Source organism: Cervus canadensis, chromosome 5 (genome assembly GCF_019320065.1).
Source record: "Cervus canadensis isolate Bull #8, Minnesota chromosome 5, ASM1932006v1, whole genome shotgun sequence".
In the NCBI taxonomy this organism is placed as follows: domain Eukaryota; kingdom Metazoa; phylum Chordata; class Mammalia; order Artiodactyla; family Cervidae; genus Cervus; species Cervus canadensis.
The window spans coordinates 92,192,679-92,213,517 of NC_057390.1; the positions used below are offsets into that span (position 1 = coordinate 92,192,679).

Below are 20,839 nucleotides of genomic sequence, written 5' to 3' on the forward strand. Positions count from 1 at the left end.
TGGTCATGTTGGATACCCTTTTAGATACACATGTTTGGAGTTCAGGCAGCAGGACCAGGTTAGGGACATAGATTTCAGCATCATCAGCATAAGGCTGATATTTACAGTCATTTTTTGCATGCGCTTTATGTGGAATGTGGCTTCCAGAGGCCCTCAGCCTGGCACATCAGAGCCTTCCAGCTGGCCTTGGGCATCACTTAACCCCACTGTTGCCCCTCCATCCATGTGCCCTTCATAGCAGCTCCAGCAGCACCACTCCTTTGCATATGTCCATAGCTCTCCTTTTTCACCTGTCACTGATGGCTCCATATTCTTCAAAGACCAACATATCCATCTTTTTTCTTGCTACTTTTTTTGAAAGAATGAATATTTCTATTCTCACTGTTACCACAACACTTTGACTATGTGTACTGAAACCCTAGGGCAAATTACTTCATACTGCATTATTAATATAATACCTGTGTCAGTGATAAACATTTTGAAATATTACCCAAGGTGTTTTCTCCTTGGCAGTTCCTCTAGCATATCAACCTGAGCCTCTTTCCTCTTTAAAACATCTTCTCTGAGGCTCAATAGCTCAGAGAAGTAATACAAAACAAAATCAACAAACAAACAAATAGCAAAAAAAAAAAAAAAAGAATTAAAAATAAATAAATAAAAAGAATTAACTTCTTGATTTTGAGTTTTCACGTTTCACATTTAAAAAAATCCATAGCATCAAGGGAATAAGAGAAAAAGCCACAAATTGGGGGAAAATATTTGCAGATGACAGGGCTTGACCCGTGGAAGTAGGTCAATAGATATGAGCCTGCCCTGTGCCCTAAGTTATTGGGTTCAGGGTAGACCTGACCATTTCTGGATCTTTCAGATTCCTGCCCTCCCACCCCCACTGCTGCCCTTACATTGGAATTGGGGCTTAGAGATGCTTGTTCATGTCTGCAGGTCACTGGAACTAATATGATAACAGTTTAATTCAGTTCAGTCACTCAGTCGTGTCTGACTCTTTGCAACCCCATGGACTGCAGCACGCCAGGCTTCCCTGTCCATCACCAACTCCTGAAGCTCGCTAAAACTCATGTCCATCGAATCAGTAATGCCATCCAACCATCTCATCCTCTGTCATCCCCTTCTCCTCCTGCCTTCAATCTCTCCCAGCATCAGGGTCTTTTCCAATGAGTCAGTTTTTCACATCAGGTGGCCAAAGTGTAACATCAGTCCTTCCAATGAATATTCAGGACTGATTTCCTTTAGGATGGACTGGTTGGATCTCCTTGCAGTCCCAGGGACTCTCGAGAGTCTTCTCCAACACCACAGTTCAGAAGCATCAATTATTCGGCACTCAGCTTTCTTTACAGTCTAACTCTCACATCCATACGTGACTACTGGAAAAACCATAGCCTTGACTAGACGGACCTTTGTTGGCAAAGTAATGCCTCTGCTTTTTAATATGCTGTCTAGCTTGGTCATAACTTTCCTTCCAAGGAGCAAGCGTCTTTTAATTTCATGGGTGCAGACACCATCTGCAGTGATTTTGGAGCCCAAGAAAATAAAGTCTGTCACTGTTTCCATTGTTTCCCCACCTATTTGCCACAAAGTGATGGGACTGGATGTCATAATCTTCACTTTTTGAATGTTGAGTTTTAAGCCAGCTTTTTCACTCTCCTCTTCTACTTTCATCAACAGGCTCTTTAGTTCCTCTTCACTTTCTGCCATAAGGTTGGTGTCATCTGTATATCTGAGGTTATTGATATTTCTCCCAGCAATCTAATATAATGTAATATACACAGGCTATATGGTAACATCACAGCAGCCCCATTAGACTGAACAGGGAGGAGAGAAAAGATGAGAGGCAGACACAGGAAGAAGGAGTAACAGGAGGAAACATATCTCTGGAATTGCCTGCCTTGTGACTGCAGCCTTGAGAATCCCCATTTGTTCCATGACTTCTCTTTTTTGCCGAGGCTGGCTTTAGTGCATTTCTGTTACCGAGGGCCAAATGGTTGCTGACCAGCAGTAACCAAATCCTCTCCAGACTGAGCATTTCAAGGGCAACACTGCCTCTGTTCAATCTCTCTAAGTCCAGAAGCTGGCCAGGACTTCCAGTGAGGGATTGAAGGAACAACCATTATTTATAGAGTAGCAGGGCTCTGTCCATCAGAATGTTCTCCAGGGCTCTAGGAATCCTGTTGGAGAGTTTTGTACAGTAAAGTTACAAGCATTTGATTTGGAGTTTGGCTTCCAACCCTCCTACTCACTGCAGTGTGACTTAGGAAGCCCCAGTTTCCACAGCTTTAACACGCAGAGCCCAGTTCCTGGTTCACAGCCTCGATATTGGTATGGAGTGAAATAATTTCTGCAGAAGTACCTAGCCCCATGCCTGGCACAAAGGAAATGCCCTGTGAATGGAAATTGGCATGATTTATAACTGCTATCGAAAACTGACCTTATCCATTCAAGAAATATTTGTTGAGTACATACTGTGCCCTGGAATAGTGAAGAGAGAGACAATATCCTTGAGGTACCCGCTCTCGTAAAGGTTACAGTCAAAAGAAAAGGAAGTGGCTTTTCTTCATTGCCTTCTGTGTTCCGGTGCTCCAGGTCGGGCTCCTCTTGATCAGGGAGGGTATTGAAAGACTCACACTTTGGATCTGTCATGATGTGGTGTCTCTAGTGTAATGAAAGCAGTTCTGCACGTGGTTATGGTTTCTTAGTTTCAACAGCACCGTTTGTGGTTATGCCATGTTTGTTTTTCACATCCTTCCAGTTAAACTCTTGTGAGAGAGAGCCAGCCACGTTTATACACCTGTCCCACAAATGTGTTTCTCCCACCTGCCTGTCTTCTGCTCCCGCAAGCATCTGGGTTCAATCTGAGAGCGCCGATCAGATTAAACACTGTGCAGATCAGGGGAGAGGTCTGTTTAGCTAGCGAGACTGGTAACTGACGAGAGGTTACCCTCCCTCCCTCAAGGCAGAATCGATCCATTCTAGTTCCTAGGGACCCATACCAGAGAACAGCCTTAGGAGCAATGATGTATTCATTAACTGAGAGAACACTTAAGGAGGGCCAAAAAGGATAAAAGTGATCGGTGGTGATCTCAGGTTCAGGATGCTGGCTACTTGGTCTCCGACCTCCACGGGCTTGGCTGGCAAGCAGATACTGCCAAGCTGTGCCCAGTACTCTGCTCAGCTCTCTCAGAATGAATACTTTTTTGTGATATTGACCACTCTTAGGGATCTCATCACATCTGAAATACACTGACCATGTTGTTTCCCCTGACAATAAAAGTTATATATGTTCATTATTAAAATTAAAAAAAATCTTAATGGCCTTCCTCCCTAATAAGGAAACAGTGATTATTTTTATTTTATTTTTTCCTCAGCTTTTGTTGTTGTTCAGCCACTAAGTCATGTCCAACTCTTTGTAACCCCATGGACTGTAGCACACCAGGCTTCCCTGTCCTTCACTGTCTCTTGGCGTTTGCTCAAACTCATGTCCATTGAATCAGTGATGCCATCCAACCGAACATGATAATTTGATGGATGTATATATTGTGCAGGGATTACCACAATTACCACAACAGCACATCCATCACCTTATATCATTTTGTGTGTGTGACATGAGAACTTACGAGGTCTACCCTCTTAGCATCTTTCTAGTATATAAAACAGTATGGTTAACTGTGGTTGCCATTCTATACATTAGATGCCTAGTACTTACTCATCTTACAACTGAAAGTTTAAATCCTCCCACCCTGCCCCTGGCAACCACCAATCCACTCTCTGTTTCTACGAAATGTCTTTTTCTATTCCACCTATAAGTGAGCTCAGACAATACCTGTCCTTCTCTGTCTGACTTACTTCATTGAGCATGATATCCTCAAGTTTCATCCATGTTGTCACAGATGGTAGGATTTCCTTCATTTTATGGCTGAATAATATTCCATTTTACATATCTATGTCTATATCGATCTCATACTTTCTTTACCCATTTGTCCATCACAGGCACTTAGGCTTTTCCCACGTCCTGGCTCTTGTGGATAATGCTGCAATGAACATGGGAGTGCAGATAACCTCTTTGAGAACTTGCTTTCATGTCTTTTGGATATCTGTCCAGAAATGGGATTATGTGTAGCTCTCTTTTTAATTTTCTGAGGAATCTCCATACTGTTTGCCAAGGGAAAAGTGATTTTTATTGGCCAGGCAAAATGGGCAGCCTCAGTGACTGACAAAACCAGTTCCCTAGCTTCCTTTACAGTTAGGAATAGCCAAGTGACCCATTTCTGATCCTTTGGATCACAGCAGATCTGCTAGGGAGTTTCTGGGAAAGATTTTGCTATTCACCCCATCCCCCATCCTGCCATGAAAGAAGAGGCCACAACACCTGAGGCTGGAGGAGCCACTTTGTGCCCATGAGGCAACAAACATGAGTGTAAAAGACAACCACTTGAGGAGATCAACAAAGCATGGAAGGACATGTATTCTTTTTTTTCTTTTTTTAATTTTTAGCTGTGCTGGGTCTTTGTTGCTATGCAAGGGCTTTCTCTAGTTGCCGCGAGTGGGAGTTACTCTTCGTTGCAACTCACGGGCTTCCTATTGCAAAGGCTTCCCTTGTTGCAGGCTCTACAGTGTAGGCTCAGTAGTTGTGGCACATGGGCTTAGTTGCCCTGTAGCATTTGGAATCTTCCCAGACCGGGGATTGAACTCATGTCCCTGGCATTGGCAAGTGCATTCTTAATCACTGGGCCACCAGGGAAGTCTAGGACATGGATTCTTATTGTCTTTATTTTCCTGTAACAAGAAGACTGGAGGTAGATACTCCTGGCCAGTAAGAATAAATGCTTATTATTCAAGCTCCTGTTGGTTGGGTATTCTATTTTTTGCACCCAGATTCCTAAATATGCTAAAATATAGACATACAGATGTTCCTTGACTTATGGTTCAGCTTAACAATTTTTCAACTTTATGGTGATGCAAAAGCGATCCTCATTCAGTAGAAACTGTGGGCTTCCCAGGTAAAAAATATGCCTGCCAATGTAGGAGAAGCAGGAAATGCGGGTTCGATCCCTGGGTTGGGAAGATCCTCTGGAGTAGGAAATGGCAACCCACTTCAGTGTTCTGGCCTGGAAAATTCCATGGACAGAGGAATCTGGTGGGCTACAGTCTATGGGGTCACCAAGAGTCAGTCACAACTGAGCACACACTCATATAGTCATTCAGTAAAAACCATACTTAAGATTTCAAATTTTGCTCTTGTTCCAGGCTAGCGACGTGTGGTAGGATACTCCCTTGTGATGAAGGAGTATCCTTGTAGTAGGATACTCCCTTGTGATACTCCCTTGTGATGCCACTCCCAGTGGCAGTGAACCCCCACTCCATCAGCTACTGGATCACAAGGGTAAACAACTAATACACTTACAGACATTCTATAATCATACAATAGTTCTGTTTTTCACTTTCCGTACAGTGTTCAGTAATTTACATGAGCTATTCAACAGTTTTTTTTTAAATAAAATGGGCTTTGTGTTAAATGATTTTGCCCAATTATAGGCTAATGGAAGTGTTCTGAGCACTTTAAGGTAGGCTGGGTTAAGTTTTGATGTTCGGTGAAATATTAAATGCATTTTTGACTTATGATATTTTCAGCTTATGGATTTTTAAATTTTTTTTTATTTTAAAAAAATATTTACCTATTTGACCGTGCTAGGTCTTAGCGGTGGTACACGGGATCTTCGATCTTTGTTGTGGCACTCAGGTTTTTTAGCTTAAGCTTGCAAACTCTTAGTTGTGGAATGTAGGATCTAGTTCTTTAACCAGGGATAGAACCCAGACCGCCTGCATTGGGAGTATGGAGTCTTAGCCTCTGGACCACCAGGGAAGTTCCTCAACTTATGATGGATTTATCAGGGTGTTTTATGATGTACCCCATCATAAGACAAAGAAATCTGTATTTGTTTGTTTGTTTTGCTGCCCAGCTTGTGGGATCTTAGTTCCTTGACCAGGGATTGAACCATTGCCCACAGCAATGAAAGCGTGGAATCCAAACCACTGGACTACCAGGGAACTGCCAAGGATGATCTGCAGACACAATAAAACAGAAGAGGAAAGTCTCTGTTCTTGCTCCAGATTCAGACACTGTTAAAGTTTGGGAGAGATTCTTCTAAGTATTGTTTGCATGTATTAGTACATATAAGTAATCACAAATACATATAAAATTAATGGACTCATAGAATAAATGCATTCTGTTTTATAACCTGCTTTTTTTTATTAACAAAATACCATGGCTTATTTCTGTCAGTACTGCTTTTTTTTTTTTTTTAACAATTTAATCTTCTATTGCTACACATTTAGGATGTATCCAATATTTTCTCATTATAAGCAATGCTGAAACAATTATCCTTGAACATGCATTATTAGATATGGACAAAGGGTATGCACATAGTAAATGTTGATATATCTATCTATTAAACGTTTATTGAAAGGCTAGTATATATGGCACATTTATGCTTGATGAACAGGTACTTCGGTGGGGTTTTTAGTCTGGGGGGAGACTGACAGTTGAATAAGTAAACAGAGTTGTTGTTTAGTTGCTAAGTCATGTCTGACTCTTTGCGACCACATGGACTATAACCCATCAGGCCCCTCTGTCCATGGGATTTCCCAGGCAAGAATACTGGAGTGGGTTGCCATTTCTTCCTCTAGGCGATCTTCCTGACCCAAAGATTAAACCTGTGTCTCCTGAATTGGCAGGTGGAGTCTTTACCACTGAGCCACAAGGGAAATCCAAACAACTAGTAAATAGTTACAAATTGTGATAAGTGATAAGCAGGAAATGAACTGATATGGTATGAAAACACTGGGGACCTAACTTAAATAGATGACCAGTGAAGGCCTCCAAGGAGGTGACATTTAAGCTCAGAGTTTAAGGATGAGAAGAGCCTAGGAGGAGTGCTCCAGGTGAAATCCCCCAGGGAAGAAAGAACTTTGATGTTTAAGGATCTAAAAGGCAATGGATGTGACTAGAACAGCTGAGAAGGATATGAAGGGGAGGCAAGGTCTAGACCAGATGAGATCATGTAGGTCATGTTGAAGTATTTGAATTTATTTTATGGAAACTCACTGGAGAGATTTAAGAGAGGGAGTGACTTGTTATATTTTATTGTTATTATTATTTAATGATCACTCTGGTTGCTATTTTCCTTTGTTTGGATGGAGTCAAAGCCAGATCAGTAAAAAGTTCATTGAAGTGGTCTAAGCAAGATAATATGATTTGGAGTGGAATATTAAAAATATGGAAATAGATCAGTGGATAGAAACAACACATTTATAAGCAGGCATTGCAGGTGGATTCATTACCAACTGAGCCATCAGGGAAGCCGAACTTGTACTAGTGGCCCACAATTTTACGTACTGAAGTTTTACATTATATTTTAATATGTTAGAACAGTATTATTACTGCTCTATGAAGTTTACTTTATATTTTATATTCATTAATAATGTTATTATAATAATAATTTAAAATTATTATTTTTAAAATTTCATAGACATTTTTCCATATTTATCAAGATTAGTTTTAAAATAATTTTGCTATGTTCCATTGCACCCTACCCCCAAAATCACATTGGTTCTTTGATTTGAATTACACTAAATATATAAGTTGAATTCAGAAAATATGTCATCTTTGCAATATTGAGACTTCCTGCTCAGGGATTTGTTATGTTTTTCTGTTACCTAAGAACTTATTTTTAGGTCTTTCAGTAGGTTTTATAGTTTTCTTTCTTATGGGCCTTGACACTTCTTGTTAAGGTATGCCAGGTATTTCATAGTATTCATTGCTAATGGAATATCTTTTTAAAAAGGCATACTTTATAAATGGAAATCACCGTTATTTAGTGTTGTGTTTAGGGGATCCTATAAGTAATACCTTTCTTCCTTTTCTGAATTTGGAAGAAACTGAGGCATAGGAGATAAAAATACTATATTCATTACTGATAAACTTGACTGGAAAATGTAGCTTTTGACCTGAGCCGAGTGGGCTTGCTGTATTTCCTCCTGAAATGGATAGATTTACCTCTATAGAAAGAGGTAGTTCTGGAAATAGTCCACTTACCACATGGTGGAGAGCACATGAAAATATTTGCTTTCTGCAGTCAGCCAAATCCAAAAAGAGAACTCGTAAGCATCTATTCTTGTCCACTTCCTTCTCCCAAATTCACTAGTCAGGCTTCCTCTAGGGTGGAGAGAGGCCATGTTCAGTTCAGTTCAGTGGCTCAGTCGTGTCCGACTCTTTGCGACCCCTGACTGCAGCATGCCAGGCTTCCCTGTCCATCACCAACGCCCAGAGCCTGCTCAAACTCATGTCCATCAAATTGGTGATGCCATCCAACCATCTCATCCTCAGTCATCCCTTCTCCTCCTGCCTTCAATCCTGCCCAGCATCAGGGTCTTTTCAAATGAGTCAGTTCTTTGCATCAGGTGGCCAAAGTATTGGAGTTTCAGCTTTAGTATCAGTCCTTCCAATAAACACCCAAGACTGATCTCCTTTAGGATGGACTGGTTGGATCTCCTTGCAGTCCAAGGGACTCTTAAGAGTCTTCTCCAACACCACAGTTCAAAAGCATCAATTCTCCAGCACTCAGCTTTCTTTATGTCCAACTCTCACATCCATACATGACTACTGGAAAAACCACAGCTTTGACTAGACAGACCTTTGTTGGCAAAGTAATGTCTCTGCTTTTTAATATGCTGTCTAGGGTGATCGTAACTATTCTTCCAAGGAGCAAGCATCTTTTAATTTCATGGCTACAGTCACCATCTACAGTGATTTTGGAGCCCCCCAAAATAAAGTCTGTCACTATTTCCATTGTTTCCCATCTATTTGCCATGAAGTGATGGGACCAGATTCCATGATCTTACTTATCTGAATGATGAGTTTTAAGCCAACTTTTTCACTCACCTCTTTCACTTTCACCAAGAGGCTCTTTAGTTCTTCGCTTTCTGTCATAAGGGTGATATCATCTGTATATCTGAGGTTATTGATATTTCGCCCTGCAATCTTGATTCCAACTTGTGCTTCATCCAGCCCAACATTTTGCATGATGTACTCTGCATATAAGTTAAATAAGCAGGGTGATCATATACAGCCTTGATGTACTCCTTTGCTGATTTAGAACCAGTCTGTTGTTCCATGTCTAGTTCTAACTGTTGCTTCTTGACCTGCATACAGATTTCTCAGGAGGCAGGTAAGGTGTTCTGGTATTCCCATCTCTTTAAGAATTTTCCACAGTTTGTTATGATCTACACAGTCAAAGGCTTTGGTGTAGTCAATAAAGCAGAAGTAGATATTTTTCTGGAACACTCTTGCTTTCTCAATGATCTCAACATCCAAAAGTGGATTTTGTCAATTTGATCTCTGGTTCCTCTGCCTTTTCTAAATCCAGCTTGAACATCTGGAACTTCACAGTTCACATACTGTTGAAGCCTGGCTTGGAGAATTTTGAGCATTACTTTGCTAGTGTGTGAGATGAATGCAATTGTGTGGTAGTCTGAACATTCTTTGGCATTGCCTTTCTTTGGGATTGGAATAAAAATTGACCTTTTCCAGAGAGAGGCCATGAGTCTTTCTCTAATGGAAGTTTCTCTTTATGAAAAGAAGCCTTTTCCTTTAGCATTTAGGAAAACCATTGGTTTTGGTTTTTATCTTATAACTAGGCACTTTACTAAAGTCTCTAAGCTTTTTAGTTGATTCCCTTCAATTTTTATGTTTAGGTATGTATTGACATCATGAACAAATAATGACAAGTTTGTCTTTTCCCATTATTTATATTTCTAATTTTTCTTATTGTATTGGCTTTGGTTTGCAGCAATTATAGTAGGCATTCTTGTTTTGTTTCTGACTAAAATGAGAATGCCGTTTCACCATTAAATATGTTTATGGGTGACTTCTGATAAGTAAACTTTGTCATGTTAAGAAGCTTAAATATTCTTCCTAGTTTATTAAGGGTTTTTTTTTTTAAAGAAAATTATAAGCTATTGGTGTTGAATTTATCAAATATTTTAAAAGTGTCTCTTCTGTTGATAATATCCTGTGATTTATTTTTCTTACCAATGAAATGAATTTACAGTCACTAATGTTGAATCATCCTTGTACTTTTGGGATAAATCTTGCCAGATTATGGTGGATTTTGAGTTGTTTTAGAACAAGCTGGATTCAGATTGCTAAAATTTTATTTAGTAGTTTTGCAACTACTATATACTTAAGCAGATTGGTCTATCTATAAGAGGAATGATTCACAGGTTAGAGATTAATTGGTGAACTTTGAAAAGGTGGTCCTGGCTCAGATGAGTTTGGGAAATACCAGGTTTCTTTACTCTTGGAGATCACAGAGACCTTAATAATACTTACTGTGATACTTTAAAAGGTAGACTGTATGTGGCATGCAGCACTTTCTCAAGTTATTTGACTGCAGAACCTCCTTTTCAAAAAAACATGTATTAAATTCTCTGGGGACTAGTGTTCTGAAACTAGCCTGTAATTCTCCTTTTTGGTATTATCTCTGTCAGTTTTGGTATCAGTTATGCTAAACTTGAGAAGTGAAATGGGAAACTTTTTTCTTCTGTGTAACAGTTTAAATAACATAGAGATTATTTGTCCCTTAATGGTTTGCTAGAACTTTCCTGTAAAACCATCTGAACCAGTGGCATTTCTGAGTGATAAAAATGCTTAGAATGCACACACTAGGAAGGCTTCCCCATAGGACATTTCCCTCAACAATCAGTTCTTCCGAACACCTTTTTCTTTTTTTTTTTTTTTTTTAAAGGATCAAACAGCTATTTTAGAAAAGCCTAGAATGTGTGGAAATTAAGACTTGAGACATTAGCAAATTGGTACTAATCAGTCCTGCACGGTCCTCACCTCTAACAAACAGCATGCTGGCACTGCCTCAGAGTGCCTTGCTGGGGCTGTGCAGGGCATTTTTGGTTAAGGGTGCAGAGCTGGCACCACCAACTAGCCACTCTAGCTGAAGGCCAAGCTCTGGATCCTTCTCCTCATCCAGTTCCATTTTATCTTCTGGTTTGTACCTTTTCCCAAGTACTGTAGGGCCATAGGTCAGCTTAAACTTTCAGATACTTCCCCTAAGCTAGCTTCACAGTCCTTGCTCTGGTCCTCTGTGGGGTAGCATAAGAGGGAGACAGATATTGCTAGGAATTTGGGGTCAGTTTGAGAGGCCTGTATTGGCACTGGGGACTGCGGCCAGGCTAAGTTTGTGTTGGGTCAGCTGGGCAGTGGGGTCTCCTGAACCGGAGTGAGCTGAGCTGAAAGATTGGTCTGGGGTCCCGTAAAGCATAGGAGGGCTGAGTGTCCCTGCAAGAGGGGTGTGTGTGTGTGTGTGTGTGTGTCCTGTGTGTGTGTGTGTGTGTGTCCTGTGTGTGTGTGTGTGTGTGTGTGTCCTGTGTGTGTCCCTGTCTCTGCAAGAGGTGTGTGGGTGTGTGTGGGGTGTGTAACGTTTATCCCAGATTCCAAGAGGCTGGGCGTCCCTGCAAGAGGTGTGTGGGTGTGTGGGGTGTGTGTGTGTGTCCCTGTCCCTGCAAGAGGCATGTGAGTGTGTGTGGGGTGCGTGTGGGTGTGTAACGTTTATCCCAGGTTCCAAGAGGCCTGGGGGCTTCCGGAAAAGCATAGGAGGGCTGGGTGTCCCTGCAAGGGTGTGTGTATGTGTGTGTGTGTGTGTGTGTGTGTGTGTAGGAGGGCTGGGTGTCCCTGCAAGGTGTGTGTGTGTGTGTGTGTGTGTGTGTAGGAGGGCTGGGTGTCCCTGCAAGAGGGGGTGTGTGTGTGTGTGTGTGTGTAGGAGGGCTGGGTGTCCCTGCAAGAGGGGTGTGTGTGTGTGTGTGTGTGTGTGTGTGTGTGTGTGTGTGGGAGGGCTGGGTGTCCCTGCAAGAGGGGTGTGTGTGTGTGTGTGTGTGTGTGTGTGTGTGTGTGTGTGTGTAGGAGGGCTGGGTGTCCCTGCAAGAGGGGTGTGTGTGTGTGTGTCCCTGTCCCTGCAAGAGGCATGTGGGTGTGTGCGGGGTGCGTGTGGGTGTGTAACGTTTATCTCAGGTTCCAAGAGGCCCGGGGGCTTCCAGGGATGTAAGGACTGGTGTAGGGTATAGTGTTATAGTGAGGCCTAGGAGAGCAGAGGGGACTGCGGGTCCCTGGAAAAGACCAGCTTGGGGGAGGGGGAAATCGGGGCCCAGGCTCCAAGAGGCCCGGGGCTCCCTGGGGTCTGGGCCGCGCCGGGGGGCCGCTGCGGACTCTTTGAGAGGCCGGGTCGGCGGCGCCAGGGCCCTCCCCGGGCTAACGGGCCAGGCCGTGGGGGAGGCCGGCGGGGGAGGCGGGGTGCCGACCGGGCGGCGGCGCGGGCTCCGGACGCGAAGGCTCCCGCTCCCTCCTCCCGCCCGAGCCAGCCTCAGGCGCCCGGCGCCTCCCCCGGAGCCAGAGCCAGAGCCGGGAGGCCCGGAGCCCGGCCTGCCGCCGCGGCCCGCGGAGGGAGCCGCAGCCGCCGTTGTCGCCGCTGCCGCCGCCAGGCCGCGCCCCGCCCCTGCCGCCGCCGCCGCCGCCGCCGCCGCTCCCCGGTGAGGCTCGCGCTCGAGCTGCCGGCCCCGCCACCTGGGCCCCGGGCCCGGCCCCTTCCGCGCCGCCCGGGCGATGAGAAGCTGCTTCTGCGTGAGACGGAGCCGGGACCCGCCACCGCCGCAGCCGCCGCCGCCCCAGCGGGGAACAGTTAAGTGAGGGCGGGCGGGCCGGGCGCCGCGGAGGCTCGGCCGAGCCGGCCCTGCTCCTCCGGGGGACGGGCGGGCGGGCGCGGAACCCGGGCCGAGGGGCGGGCGGGCGGGCGGAGCCGGGCTGCGCCGAGGCCTTTCGGGCTCCGTGCCCGGCCAGCCGCGGGGACAGGCCCGGCGGCCTCTGCTCGGCCCTGCGCGCGCCGCGGCTTCGCGTCCTGGCTTGGCCTTGCCGCCGGTAGGCGGGAGGATAGCGCGGGGACCCGGGGGCGAGCAGCGACCCCCTGGGCCGGGGCAGGTGAGGTCGCCGAGAGCCACGTCCGTCCGGTGAAAGGTGAGGCGGGCCACATGTGCCGGGGCGCGGCGGCCACCTGCACAGACCTGGACCGTCGTTTCACTGGCGGGGCCCGGGGTCCACTCTCTATGGTCACGTGGGTGCCAAGCAGATTGCACCTGAGCCTCGGGCATGATCTGCGGCTTCATCTGTGACCTGAGCAGAGCAGAGAGGACAGCCAAACTCCAGGGCACCTGTCTGCAGGGTGACGTGCTGGTCGAGGCACCCAGGACCCAGAGTACCATCCTTGAAGGGTGGTGAGCCTGTTGATGGTCATGGCATGGGGACTCCAGTGCAAGTGAGGCTCAGGGGCAGGGACCAAGTGAAGAAGGCAGACCCATGAGCATCTTTGTCCTCTTTGTTACCAACACACAACTCTTTCTAGATCATCAGCCTTTCCCAACCATTAAAAATGATTCTTGTATTCTCTACCCCTCCACAGCCTCTTCAGCCTGGCCCAGAGGAAGGCCCACTGGAGGGCAAAAAGGGAATGGCTGTTGCCCCTTCTCTGCTCCCTGCCCCCACCCATGAACCAGCCCTCGCTCAGTTTTCTGCCACAAGCAGACAGCAAGCTGGAATCTCTTTAGAGGCCTTTGTCTCTGGTGGTTCCTTCTCAATATAATCTCATTGTACATTTCTGGACAGCTGGCTGGATCTCATCTCATTTTAACAGGGCAAGAAAATCATGTCAGCTGCACCAGAAAAACCTTAGAAAAGTTAGGAGATGAGCTCAGTGGAAGCCTAGACTAACTCAAAAACTCAGTGTACTCAGAAAGTTAGCACAGGACACAGGTGACACCTTTCTTGCTTGCGGGAAATTGAACTGGCTATTTCAAGATGTTGTGCCTTGCATAGAATATTTAAATGGGGCCTCTGAGAGACGGGGCCTCTTCTGGGACCTGGGCACCAAGACCTGTGCAAAGCAGTTGACATAGCAATTACTGGTTCACTTGAGCCCAGAATCACCTTCTCTAATCCGCATTTTTCATTCCTTCCTTCTAGCTTTTAGGCCAGACTCCTGATTTACCCTAAAGGCATTTCTCTGCTTTGCCTCCTTTCCACTGGTGAGCTTTTCCCCCATTTCTAGATGGAAGAGTACACCATGATTAAATGCAAGGACGTCAGAATTAGACCTCAGCTTATGCCTTGGCTCTCCTTATTGTGTGTTCTTACTCAAATTAGTGAACTTTTCTGAGCCTCAGTTTCCTCATCTGTAGAGTGAGGCTCATGATAGTATGTATCTCATAGGATTATAGTAAGAAGTAAGAGAAATGTAACAGAAGTGCTCAGCTCTGTGCCTGCCACAGGGCAAGTGGTCAGTAAAAATTAGTGGTTAGTATTCAGGGTTTGTTAACTGGTTAATCAGAAGAGTAGCTTCAATATGTTTAGTGTGCTTCTCTGTTAGTGGTTGTTATTGAGGGCCACTAGGAAAGGATGGGCACAGAAGGCAATGGCACCCCACTCCAGGACTCTTGCCTGGAAAATCCCATGGATGGAGGAGCCTGGTAGGCTGTGATCCATGGGGTCGCTAAGAGTCAGACACGACTGAGTGACTTCACTTTCACTTTTCACTTTGACGCATTGGAGAAAGCAATGGCAGCCCACTCCAGTGTTCTTGCCTGGAGACTCCCAGGGACGGGGGATCCTGGTGGGCTGTCGTCTATGGGGTTGCAGAGAGTCGGATACGAATGAAGCGATTTAGCAGCAGCAGCAGCAGGAAAGGATGGGAGTAGAAAGAACACTGGACTTGGAATCTGGGGATATCTCCTGGAACCTAGGTAACCCTAGGCTAGTCATGGAACCTCCTGGGACCTTTCAGAATCGCCATTTGCTTATTTATTAAAGAGACCTAAATGTAAAACCTGCCCTGTAAGGCTGAACGAGCTAAGGTATGTGAATGTGTGCGACACTGTGGAGGGGGTGGGGGGATCCTCACTAAATTTAAGTGGGATCTAACCCTAACCCCTAGTCAGTTAACTAGGGGTCTAAGACCCTAGTTTTGTGGGTCTGCCATTTTGACAATTTGTTGTGGGTGGGAGGGGCTGGAAGAAAAACAATGCAAGAATATCTTGCCGTACATTTTACAAAACCACAGGACCACGTGAGCACATTGTGATCTGCTCTCAGGGCCTTGGAAGGGGTGAGTGGGGGCTGGGGGCGGGGCATCTGAATCCAAGCATCCTGGGCCCTGCTGCCATGGCAGGTTGAAAGTGCTCCATGCCTCGTGCTCAGAGCGCGGCGTCCTTGCCACACGGAAAAGCAATGATGGTGCTGGAGTCAAGCATGGGAAATGTCAAAGGTGCTGTTACGACGACGAAGATAACAAACGACTGCATGGCTGGATGCGATGGGCTGCGAACACTGCGTTTAGTTGGCTGCGGCTGAGTGAGCAGGGTCTTGTTTGCCCGTTGGGTTGTGGGAGGGGAGGCCTGGGTTCCCTGAATGAGCTGCTTCTCTGCAGGCTGTCCTGGCTCGATCTGAGGCTCTCCATGGCCTGCGGTGCCTGGCCCCACTGGCTCTCCTTGGCCTCCTGCTCACTGGGCCACCACTGGGAATTGTGGTTTCCCTGAGTTGTCTGCACTGTTTGCAGTGGAGCTGCCTGCCTCAGATCTCTTCTCCCCCACTGCTTGGGAGGCAGGGTGTGCTTGACATTACCTCTTTGCTGGGGACATCCTGTGGGCAAGCGTTGGTTTACACGACACACTTCTGGCGAGATGCAGAGCTTGTGTAGGCTGAAATGTGAGAGGCCTGTGGGCCCAGAGCCCAGGGGTCACATACTCGAGTTTTGTAGCTGCTCAGACTCCCCTGAAAACTGGAGGGCCATCTTGTTGGGCCTGTGGCTATGAGATTGTTCTACACACGCAGATTTTTTTTTCAGGTACTGATCGGCCCAGCAAAATGTTCAAAAGAATATCCTTTGATCCTTTATGAGAGAGAAATAAATGAATTCTTAATGAGCTAAATATCCCTAGAATGTTTATTGAAATGCAGATCCCAAGGCCTCAAACCCAGACTTTGAATCAGAATATCTGGGGAAGGGGCCCCAGAATCTGCCTGTTGAATAAGAATCTTAGGTTGTACTTAATGCTTACTGAAATTTGAGGACCACAGTTACAGATGCTTTTTAAAAATACGGTGAAACACACAAAATAAAATTTGCCATCCTAATTTGCTACCTAATGCATTGGTGGCATTAAGTACATTCCTGTTGTTGTACAACTAACGGCTAGAACTTTTTCATTTTGCAAAACTGAAACTCTGTACAGTTGACCCTTGAACAACATGCATATGAACTGCGCAGGTCCACTTACACATGGAAGTTTTTCATTAATAACTGTTGCAGTACTACACCTTCCCCAGTAAGTTGAACCCCCAGTATGGGAGGGACCATGCATTTGGAGGGCCACCTATAAGGTATATTCGGATTTCCGACGACTTGGAGAGTTGGTATTCCTAACTCCTGCATTGAAGTGCCATCTGTGCTCATGACGCAACTCCCATTTTCTCCTCCTCCAGCATCTGGCAACCACCATTCCACTTTCTATTAATTTGACCACTCTGAGTACCTCATACCTCATATAAACGGAATCATGTAGTATTTGTCTTTTTGTGACTATCTTATTTCACTTAGCATAACAACTTCAGTGTTCATCCACACTGTAGCATGTGTCAGAATTTCCTTCCTTTTTAGCAATAGTACTCCATTGTATGTAAAGACCCCATTTTACTTATCCATTTATCTGTCTGTGGTTACTTGGGTTACTTCCACCTTTTGGCTATCATGAATAATACTGCTGTGAACATAAACAAATATCTCTTCAATACTCTGTATCCAGTTCTTTTGGGTATACATCCAGAAGTGGAATTGCCAGATCATGTAGTCATTCTATTTTTAATTTTTTGAGGAATCACCATACCATTTTCCATAGTTGCTGCATCTACTTTTCCACCAAGAGTGCCCCAGGTTTCCAATTTTTCCACATCCTCAGCTATACTAATTTTCTGGTTTTTGCCAGTAACCATTTTGGAGGGCATGGCAACCCCTTCCAGTATTCTTACGTGGAGAATCCCCATGAACAGAGGAGACTGGTGGGCTATAGTTCATGGAGTTGCAAAGAGTCGGACTAAGTGACTAAGCGTAGCACAGTAACTGTCTTCAGGGGTCTGAGATGATATCTCACTGTGGTTTTGGTTTGCATTTCCCTAATGAGTAATGACACTGAACATCTTTTCAGATGCTTTTTGGACATCTGTATATCTCCCTTGGAGAAAAGCCTTTTCAAGTCCTTTCCCCCTTTTTTTTCATCAAGTTATTTGCTTTTTGTTATTGCTTTGTTGTAGGAGTTCCTTATAGACTTGGATTTTAACCTCACATATATTCTGTTTGTTTGTTTTTCTTTCGTTTATTTTTGGCTGCACTGGGTCTTCATTGCTGCATGTAGACTTTCTTCAGTTTCAGTGTATGGACTTCTCACTTTGGTGCTTCTCTTGTTGCTGAGCACAGGGTCTAGAGCACAGGCTCAATAATCGTGATGTATGGGCTTAGTTGCCCCTTGGCATGTGGGATCTTCCCAGACCAGGGATCAAACCCATATGCCCCACATCGCAAAGTGAAAAGTGAAAGTAAAAGTTGCTCAGTCATGTCCAACTCTTTGCAACCCCATGGACTGTATAGTCCATGGAATTCTCCAGGCCAGAATACTGGAGTGGGTAGCCTTTCCCTCCTCCAGGGGATCTTCCCAACCCAGGGATCAAACCCAGGGCTCTTGGCATTGCAGGCGGATTCTTTACCAGCTGAACCACAAGAGAAGCCCAAGAATACTGGAGTGGGTAGCCTATCCCTTCTCCAGGGGATCTTCCCGATCCAGGAATTGAACCAGGATTTCCTGCATTGCTGTCAGATTCTTCACCAACTGAGCTGTCAGGGAAGCGCGCATTGCAAGGCAGATTCTTAACCACTGGACCACCAAGGAAGCCTGGATTTTTAGCCTCTTATCAGATATATATGGTCTGCAAATATTTTCTCCCATTCTTTTGTTTCTTTTGATGGAAGTTCTACAAGTTCTTTATATACTTTAAAACCCTGTAAAGAAAACATTATGCATTGTTCCAGTTTTATAGGAGTGGAAACTTAGGCCTAGTTCAGTTTGCCTGCCTGCGGTCACACAGCTGTGTCAGAGTTGCAGCTCAAGCCCTGGTTCCTGTGAGTCCAAAGCCCACACCTTTTGTATTCCTCTACTTTACCACCCAGCCCTCCCCTGAGCTAACAGCGTAAAGAGGCCCTGCCGGGTCCACAGGAGGTGGCGATGGCTTGAGAAGTGTTCAGCTTCAGGAGAGGAAATGGGAACCCAAGGCTTGGGAATCTCCCTTCCGACTACTGGGGCGCTCCTTCCTGTAGATCCTCATCATTACTTAGACCTTAGAAGAAGCAGAGAAGTGCAGACAGGTTTTGAACGGTTTTGTTTGTTGAAGCATTTCACAAGCTTATTTCAGAGCCCCTCTGCTACTCACAGTTTCCCAGACAGTCTGGCCCGTTCATGCTGCCGCTGTTGCCTCGTCTTCTACCCGCACTCCTCGCAGTCCTCTGCACCCTCTGTCTTTCAGGAAGGCCAGCTCCTTGAGCGCACCCCCACCCCCTGCCCCAGCAGGAGGGGGTGTCCCCTTCATTTACGGTTCCTTTCTTTGAGGACATCTCCTCCAGCCCCGGGGGTGGTGGCCATGACTCACCTGTCGCTGTGCCACCCAGCACAGTGCTGCCGCACCCGGGCAGTGCATTGTCCAGTCTCTGCCCCAGCCCAGACCAATCAGAGCAGAACCTGGGGGGTAGCTGTAGTTTTTACAAAGACCTCACGGGGAGTCTTCACAGAGCCCCCTGCCAGGTCCTCATCCAGCCCACTCGCTGGATCTAAGGCAGACCCACTTCTGGAACTGCCCAGAGTACCGGGGTCCCACCTCCCTTGGTCGGCAGGTGGCTCAGCCCTGGAGCTGTGGCGTTTGTCCCGCACCAGGCTCAGTGACCCCAGCGGGCACTGTCACCATTGCTCCTGCTGCTTTACATGCTCCTTAGTCCAATGGAACACAGACAGTTCTGAGAGAAGGACAGGGACTTCATTTATCCATCCTCCCATCCGTCCATCCATTTATCCATAGTCTATTTATTGATGATGCAAATTTATTGAGTATTCACTATAGACTAGGTACTATGATGGGCATATACCTTTGAACAATGAATGCTGTGCTTGGGAAAGTGTTGTAACCTTCTGAGAGGCAAGACCATGTTTCTTTATGTGTGTGTGTGTGTGTGTGTGTGTGTGTGTGTGCATGTGTGCCCATGTGCTAAGGTCATGTCCTTGGACAACATCAGGATTCTTAGTGACAGCATCTGTCTGGCTGGGCAGTGAGGAAGGTTTGGGTGAATGGGAGATATGACCCAGAGTTTGAATGATGGGGTGGGTGCCATAGGGGAGGAACTGGGTGCCTTTGGGAAACCTGTGTTAGGGAGGGAAAGACTGAAGGACTTACTCTGAGGCTGTTCCCCATGGATTATGACCTTCAGGTTCCTTCTTCCCTTCCTCCCTCCCCGCCTCAATTTCCTTCCTTCATCAAACATCCCATGAGTACCTACTGCCTTGTTCTCAGACTTTGGACTGTGGACCAGCTGTTTCAGCATCTACCGGGATCTTGTTAGAAATGCAGCTTTTCAGGCACTGAGTCAGCATCTTGGGGAGTGGGTGTAGGACTCTGTTTTCATGAATTCTCTAGGTGTCTCAAGCATGCTAGAGTTGGAGAACGTCGGGCTTCCCGTCTTCATCGCTGCTCCACACTCAGTACAAGAGCTTTCCACAAACATTTGTGGGCTGACTGTTGTGTACCACATCCTGTTCGGCACTAGGGATGTGGAGATGCCCCAGGGGGAGGATGGCGAGGTCAGCCAGGTTGAAGGTATCAATGGGACACGCAGGTGACAATAGCCAGCAGGGCACCAGATACACATATCTGAGTCTCAGGAGAAAAATCCCAGCCTTGGAGGTAATTTGGAAGTCATCAGCACACACAGATAGAATGATTACATGACCAAAGAAACTCTTAAGGTCCATGTGAAAGTCAAGAGTGCGGGTGGTGATGAGGTGGGGTGTCTACTGACCTGAAGCCAGGTGTTCTGACAGTTCTGGCCTCAGGGCCCATTTGTCCAATGTCGAGGTGACATGTTAGCATTTTTACTCAGCAGACACTTTGGCCATCAAGCTAAGGCTGTGACCGTTTCCTGTCACTGAATATTAGGCAAATGGCCGGCCGGCTCTTGGGCCTCCTGGGATGGTTTCATTTGTAGGGCGTCTGCCTTCCATGGGGGTCCGCCTTCTGCCTTCTCTCCAGGGGGCACTATGGCACTAAGACCTGATGGGAGTGGGTAGGGACGACCTTCACCTGCAGTAACTGTGAGCAAGTCGGGGAGGGGCTCACAGTGTACTGGAGAATGCCCCTTCCTCCCCTCCTCCCCAACACCAGGCTCCCTGGTTTTGCAGAGCTGGGCCTGTAGGGGCAGGCCTTTGGCCACAGCCATGCTGTAGAACTTGATCTGGATTTATTTTGGGAGAGTGTATATTGGGATCCAGCACTGCACTGTAATTCAGCTACCCAAACTCCAGGCCCACCTCACATGGTTTATGATAAATCTGTTTGGCTATCAAATGGTTAATGCCAGTCTAAGCAGAGGTCTGATGGGGTGGATGCATTTGTACACCAGATTCTTCT

At 46.1% G+C, this 20,839-nt stretch overlaps 1 protein-coding gene across 3 annotated transcripts in view; it reads left to right on the forward strand.

The window, feature by feature from the left end:
• Positions 1–12,437: 12,437 nt before the first annotated feature.
• The window catches only part of MVB12B (multivesicular body subunit 12B), a 195,798-nt gene continuing 187,396 nt past the window's right edge, over positions 12,438–20,839 (forward strand). The window contains exon 1 of one of the 3 annotated variants that reach the window (XM_043469576.1): positions 12,438–12,754. In XM_043469576.1, the coding sequence (XP_043325511.1) occupies positions 12,680–12,754 (75 nt within the window). In that variant the 5' untranslated portion in view covers positions 12,438–12,679. Of the gene's footprint in view, positions 12,755–12,908; positions 13,088–20,839 lie in introns of those variants that run through there. The other 2 variants (XM_043469577.1, XM_043469578.1) reach the window with 2 other exon arrangements.